Source organism: Carassius auratus, chromosome 42, assembly GCF_003368295.1.
Source record: "Carassius auratus strain Wakin chromosome 42, ASM336829v1, whole genome shotgun sequence".
NCBI lineage: Eukaryota > Metazoa > Chordata > Actinopteri > Cypriniformes > Cyprinidae > Carassius > Carassius auratus.
The window spans coordinates 6,050,680-6,056,844 of record NC_039284.1 but is presented as its reverse complement, the minus strand read 5'-3'; the positions used below and the strand labels follow the sequence as shown (position 1 = coordinate 6,056,844).

Below are 6,165 nucleotides of genomic sequence, written 5' to 3'. Positions count from 1 at the left end.
CAGCAGACGTTCAGTGTTGGTTGGTGGGAAGGAGTCGAAGGGGTGTAGGCACACGTGTCGAACAGTCACAGAGGGGAAGTGGCACTCCCTTTTGAGTCAGTCACCTCCAAATGTATGTGGGTTTTGGCATTGTTCGTTGTGGCATGTTACCATATAAGGGTATTCTAAATAATCTCGCTTGAATCAATAGTGAATTTATTCCCTCTGGCAGGTTGTTTCCTGGACTGCAGTGATTTGGAAATGGTTGTGCTCCGTGGCATTACTCTAAAATGAACACTGCCTACTCGTGTCTGTTTCATGCTTCTGGAATCTGGAGCCAGTGCCAGTAATAATTCGCTTTTCAGTACAAAGCTCAACATCTGTTGGCATCACCTTGTCTAAAAGTGGAAATTGCTCTGCATTTCGTTTCTTAGTGGGGCACAGGGTGGAAAATTAACAATTGCCAAGTCCTAAAAAAATTAAATCTGCAGTTGGCCAAAGCTTTTTTCTTCTCTACGTGGAATCGTTTTCACATTAAAGACCCGTTCATACCACACAAGTGACATTGACTATTGGGAGACAGGGTGTGCGTCTGGAATAACATACTCTTTTGAGTAGGTACTCATTTTGAATAATCACTTTCTTTGTGACTGCTAAAAACGTATGTACTATGTAGTAAGAATGTAATCTGGACATACTACATTCGCCATGTTGTCTTTGTCAGGTGACCCTACCAGCATTAGTTGCGTTACTTCATTGTTACTTACAAATACTCTCCCGTTGCTTCATGGGACAGTAAAATGTCCATCTTAGTAAGTCATCCGGGTGTTTGTTTGCTTCTTCTTTTACGATAACTATGAATTCAGACATACTTCTTTTGACACATACAGTTTGTCGCTTATGTAATAGGGAAGTTTGTGATTTCGGATGCAGCCAGGATGGATAGTAGTTGACAGTAGTAGTAGACAGTAGTTGATATATAGTTGCTAAATTGCTTATAGTTAGTAGAAAGTCTAAATTTGACTACAAAAAGAAAGTGTTACCACTGTCCTGACTGCAGGCAAAACAGAACAGAGAATTTATGGATATTCATGATTCATTAACGACATAATTTTCATTTTTGGGTGAACTAACCCTTTATATTGTATTGTAATAGATTTTTCATCTGTTAATGATTTATTGCAATAGCACTGCTGTACTTTAGAATATAATATAATATACAACACTCTCCAACAGCAGAACTGTATTTCTTTAGCAACAAGAAAACAAATCCCCAATCCAATTAGAAGATTTCTTAGACTTAGCATCAATATACTGTACTGTGTATCATCTGTGATTGCATTTTTTAAAACATGTGTCCAGACTGCAGTCTACCAATAACCTTAGAGCAACAGCACTATGAATGTAAACAAGCGTTGGCCGTGTGAATGAACCTAAAGCCTTTAAAAGGAAAACAAGAGTAACAGAATCATGATGCAATTATATGATGCTATAAGTGATGCAGTGATGGGGATAAATAGGATATAATGTTGTACAATGGATAATCAACTCTTAAAAAAATAATGCAAAATTGATTCTATATATTTATAGCTAGTATAGTTTAATCAATTTATGAATTAATTTGAGAAAGAAGTGTGAAGGACAAGCAGAGGTTTGAAATACATTTAATGTATAAAATGTTCAGTTTCATTATAAAGACTAGAGATAAGTCTCCCTAATGAAACATTGTGAGCTGCTATAGCAGACAACATTTTGAAAACAGATTATACAAATTAGTACTTTCTAAAACATGGCATAGTTTGGTCATTTTGTCTTTGGATTAACAATATGTGGCTTAATATAGTGGCAAAAAACCCCAAAACAAAACAAAAATCAAGCTTCTCTAAAACACGTTTACAGAGTGTATAAACCTGTAAATAGAAAGAAGAGTGCAGTTAGTTCATGTTTAAACATCATCTTCTGTATGTATAGGTAAAACTGATCATAATTATATGGTGAACTCACTGACCTATTTGAATGTGTGGCTCTCAGTGCCGCCACGTCCAAAACCTGAGGAAAAAGAAAAGGATTTACTTACATATGACAGTCATCATGTAATCCTTAAATAGAATATATAGTATTACCATACAAATTAAACGTTTTTCTATAATTATGTGAAGTAACTTGGACAGGATGTGTTAGCTTAGCAGGCTAAATGATTAGCTTGCTAACTGAAAACACAAAATAATTTGGACACTGTCAAAAATGTGTCGCATTGACGCAAAATTCAGTTATACAACATAAAACTCTGTGGATAGCTGACAAGAAGATATTTGTTTTAAATCAAAAAATTGAATACATTAAATTATGGTCCTCAATGCATTTGTTTATAAGGCGAGGCACTAATCTATGCCATGTGATGCTCTAGTTGAACTATAAACCTACAGCACAGTAAAACAGAGCCACTGACGCATTGGAGAAACTTACCTTTGGGTCCAAAGAGTGCAGCGTAACATGGGTTGTTACAATAAGGCTTCCCCTCATGCTGTGAGGTGAAACACAGTAGTCAGTGCAAAGTCTATAATGGACTTGAACAGGGGATATTATGCAAGGCATTATTACCCTGACAGTCTAACCCCCTGAAGTGTTTATGTAAGGTAAAAATATGCCAAAAGTTAACTGGACTTCATGAAGCCTGCCTGGTAAATGAATCTGTGCTCTGTCCCAGTAAAAGGTTGGCAGGCCATGTGTATTTCTGTGAGTGACTTACCTCTGCGTGTGAGCCAGGCGACAGGGTCTTGCTGCATTTCTCACATTTCAGACAAGGTCTATGCCAGTCTTTGCCAAGTGACGACACTCTCTCAGCTGAAACATCAACGATAAACATTCATTCAGATAAAAAAAAAAAAAGAAACACATTTACTGTATATAGGCCAATAATAAATGATGGATGCAGAATTGCAGTGCATTATTTACATTATTCACCACATTTCCTATTTATTGATTCATTTTTTTAATGTACTCCCCCTCCGGCGACACCCATTCTTTGCCACTTCAATTCTTAGCCACATTTCAAAATGTATACAAAAAAATAAAAAAATTTAAAGGGACTGAAAATGTTTATCCTTAATTACTCACTGCCACGTTGTTCAGAACATACGTGTTCTTTCAGGTGAACACAATTGTTTAATATATTTGTATTTGTAAAAAAATGCTTCAGTTTTTCCCCTCCTATATTTAAAGTAAATGAAGTTCAAATAAGTTAAATGCTGTTTTGGACCCCATTGACTTTCGTAGTATGGATAAAAATAGTTCGAAATATCTTCTTTTGTATTCTGAAGCAAGAAAGTAAGTCATGCAGGTTTGGATTGACATGAATGTGAGTAAATAATTACCAAATTAAAATTTGGGGGTGAACTATAATTTTAAATTGGTAATAAATGTTTATAAATAAAACATATTTTGGCTAAGAAATGGCATAGAGGGGGGGCGGGGGGGGAAGCCTAATTTAGCACATTTTAAATTTGCATACCAATTGAATTCCAAAGGTTTCCTCCAAAAAAGTAAATGGCTAAAGAACCGTTTATTTCAATCTGGGCCTGTTTATAACTTCATAGGCTACTTGGAATCTAAAGGATCACTCATTAGCCCTTAAGTTGTTTTTAAAAAGGAGTCAGAGGAATACAAAGTTAATTACACATGGAAAATTTAGCTGATTTGCAGCCATTATGTAGTTCGATTAAAGCCATGATGAACTTTTAATGTCAACAAAGCTTAAACTGAAGTCTCAAGTCTGGCAGTCCAGCATGCTGCAAGTCTGGTCAGATCATTGTGTTCTCCACTCAACGCAGATAAAGTCATGACAGCGAGAACATGGGTGGGTGTGGATACTGCATGCAGGACAATCCCAAAGGAATTCATCCCTCCCTTCCCTTATTAAAGGCCCATAATGAAGTCTTTATCCACAGTCCTCAGCAGAAAGATTTCTCCAAACAACCCCCATGATAAACAACCGTAAAGCAGTGGGAAGGGAAGACAAAGTCATGCGGGCTATAGGGGCGTCTCCAGTAGGGGAGGTGCTTTTTCGGAGGGAGGATTTGGGCAAGCGTTTCTACATCTCATGGATGCCAAAGACTGTCTGAAAGCATGACCACTCTAAAAGATGTGAGATTTATGGCTCTGAGAGAAGATTCGTTTGAGCTTTTTGGCAAGCAGAAACCAAAGGATGGACAAAGGGGAAGATTTACAGTTCCATCTGTGACGTAAATCTGAAAAATGTGATGAGGTGTTAGCAAAGACCCCAGATACCAAGTAATGCCTCATCTTTTATCCAGTAAGCAGAGTGTTGAAGGATAGCACATACACTACATTATTCCCATTTTTATGGACTACTACGAGCTGCTATAATTGCTTGCAACAGCTGTAACAGGAGTCATACTCATCCCAGCTCAGTCATGTCACACTACGGTGGATGATACAGGAAGCTCTTTTGTTTAGTACCGGACTGTGAACACATGATCCAGACATGCTGGGAGAGTTGGATGCAGAATCAATGGTCCATGTGAGAAAGAACATTTTAAAAAGGCCAAACAAGGCAGAAAGGAATTCACTAGAATGGGTTTGGGCTCTTGGCAATTCTGCCAAGAAAATAATTTGGTCATCTGAGCCACACCTAAGACAGTAATTACTTAACTTCCTCAACCAACTACACACAGGACACACTGATCAGAGATTTGTAATCTGCACTTTATTTATTCTGCATAGCTTCTGTTTTTTTAATATTCATTCGGCTTAATGAATATATGCCAAATAGTAAAGTTCTTTAAAGAAACATCTTATCTCGGTTGCACTAGTGGTACTGAAAATATTTAAATAGTTAAGCTGAATACACAATGCAAACAGGTTTCTTTACAATGTAAAGCATTGACATTTTCATTTGCATTATTAGTCACTGCTGTACTGCGCCCGTATGCGATTTATGTTCTTTATTGTTTCATTTTTATATAACATTAATGTGAATTACACATTATAGAATTTTATATATATATATATATATATATATATATATATATATATATATATATATATATATATTGTTCTTCCAAGCAAACAGCTTTAGTCTAACCACCCTACGCCCAACACTGCAATTATCTTAAGTCTTAAAATCTTTATGCAAACTATATTTTCTATAATACACTGTATTTGTGTTTTATTGCTGCAAGTGTTTTATTGCTCCAAATGCTTGCCTGCACAAGTTGTGTTAGAGCTGTTTTGCAAAAGTTTCAAGCAGGAAATACGTTCACATGCATCAGTTGACAGCTCTCTTCCTGGTTATTCCCTCCGTGCTGTTGCTTATTTGACATTATTTTAAACATCGAAAAGTATTTATAATAAGTTGTACAACAGCACAAGAGTGTACTTTGACTTTCTTTTCGTTCTTTTCCTATTCATTAAAAGAAGCATGCATCTAAATATGAATATTTAACTCGAGTCTTACCAAAGTAAACCTCCTTCTCGCACTTGGGGCATTTAGGCATGTTTGCGGTGATTTAGTTCCTCGGAGGAGAAAGTCCTGTTTGAAGAAAGTTGAGATGGAGAGCAGCAACGGTCCACCTGCACACAGCCACGCCTTAGGTTTGAGCCTATGCACTCTGCAGCCTTATTTATAGTACTGTGGAAATAGTTTGCACACGGTGACGGAGAGCGCGAGAGCGAGAGCGCGCGTACACGAGAACGCGCTTTTCTTCATTCATTATGTATGCATATTTTCCGCGGTTTTTTCGCTGTGTATTCCGTATCGATTTGGCTTTTAAATCAGTTCGCAAATCCATTTGCAAACACGAGAGACTCACTGTTTGTGTGAATAACCTTTATCAGAGTTGCACTGGATGCAGGTTGAGTTCTGCTTGTTTGAATGGGATGGAAATATGATCCTCTAGGCTACTCGGTACAAAGCTTCTTCATTCCATTTGAGTGGCATTGTTTTTCAGAAGAGCATGCACAATGGCTCACTCTGATCAAATAGCCACATGATGACCTGGACTTGGTGGCCATTTATGTCATCAAACAGTAAAGTGACATGCTAAACATGCTCATCTTCACTGCTTTGTGTTTGTAAAATGAGTTTTTACGAACAGAATGTAGCCAGAGCAGTCAGAGAGTTCACTCTTTCATGATTATGTATATGAATCTGGCGCTTTGCATCGC

At 37.2% G+C, this 6,165-nt stretch overlaps 1 protein-coding gene across 1 annotated transcript; it reads right to left on the bottom strand.

The window, feature by feature from the left end:
* Positions 1–1,785: 1,785 nt before the first annotated feature.
* Positions 1,786–5,662, bottom strand: LOC113060486 (cysteine-rich protein 1). The gene is made up of 5 exons (XM_026229425.1): positions 5,456–5,662; positions 2,729–2,823; positions 2,446–2,503; positions 1,988–2,028; positions 1,786–1,889 (listed from the first exon to the last, which is right to left on the bottom strand). The coding sequence occupies exons 1-4, from the start codon at positions 5,493–5,495 to the stop codon at positions 1,988–1,990; spliced, it is 234 nt and encodes a 77-aa protein (XP_026085210.1). The 5' UTR covers positions 5,496–5,662; the 3' UTR covers positions 1,786–1,889.
* Positions 5,663–6,165: the final 503 nt, after the last annotated feature.

Coding starts and splice junctions, on each gene's coding strand:
- LOC113060486 (XM_026229425.1), bottom strand. CDS start 5,495: ATGCCTAAATGCCCCAAGTGCGAGAAGGAGGTTTACTTTG. Junction 2,824..5,455: donor CGAGAAGGAGGTTTACTTTG/GTAAGACTCGAG, acceptor TTGATGTTTCAG/CTGAGAGAGTGTCGTCACTT. Junction 2,504..2,728: donor CGCCTGGCTCACACGCAGAG/GTAAGTCACTCA, acceptor TTCACCTCACAG/CATGAGGGGAAGCCTTATTG.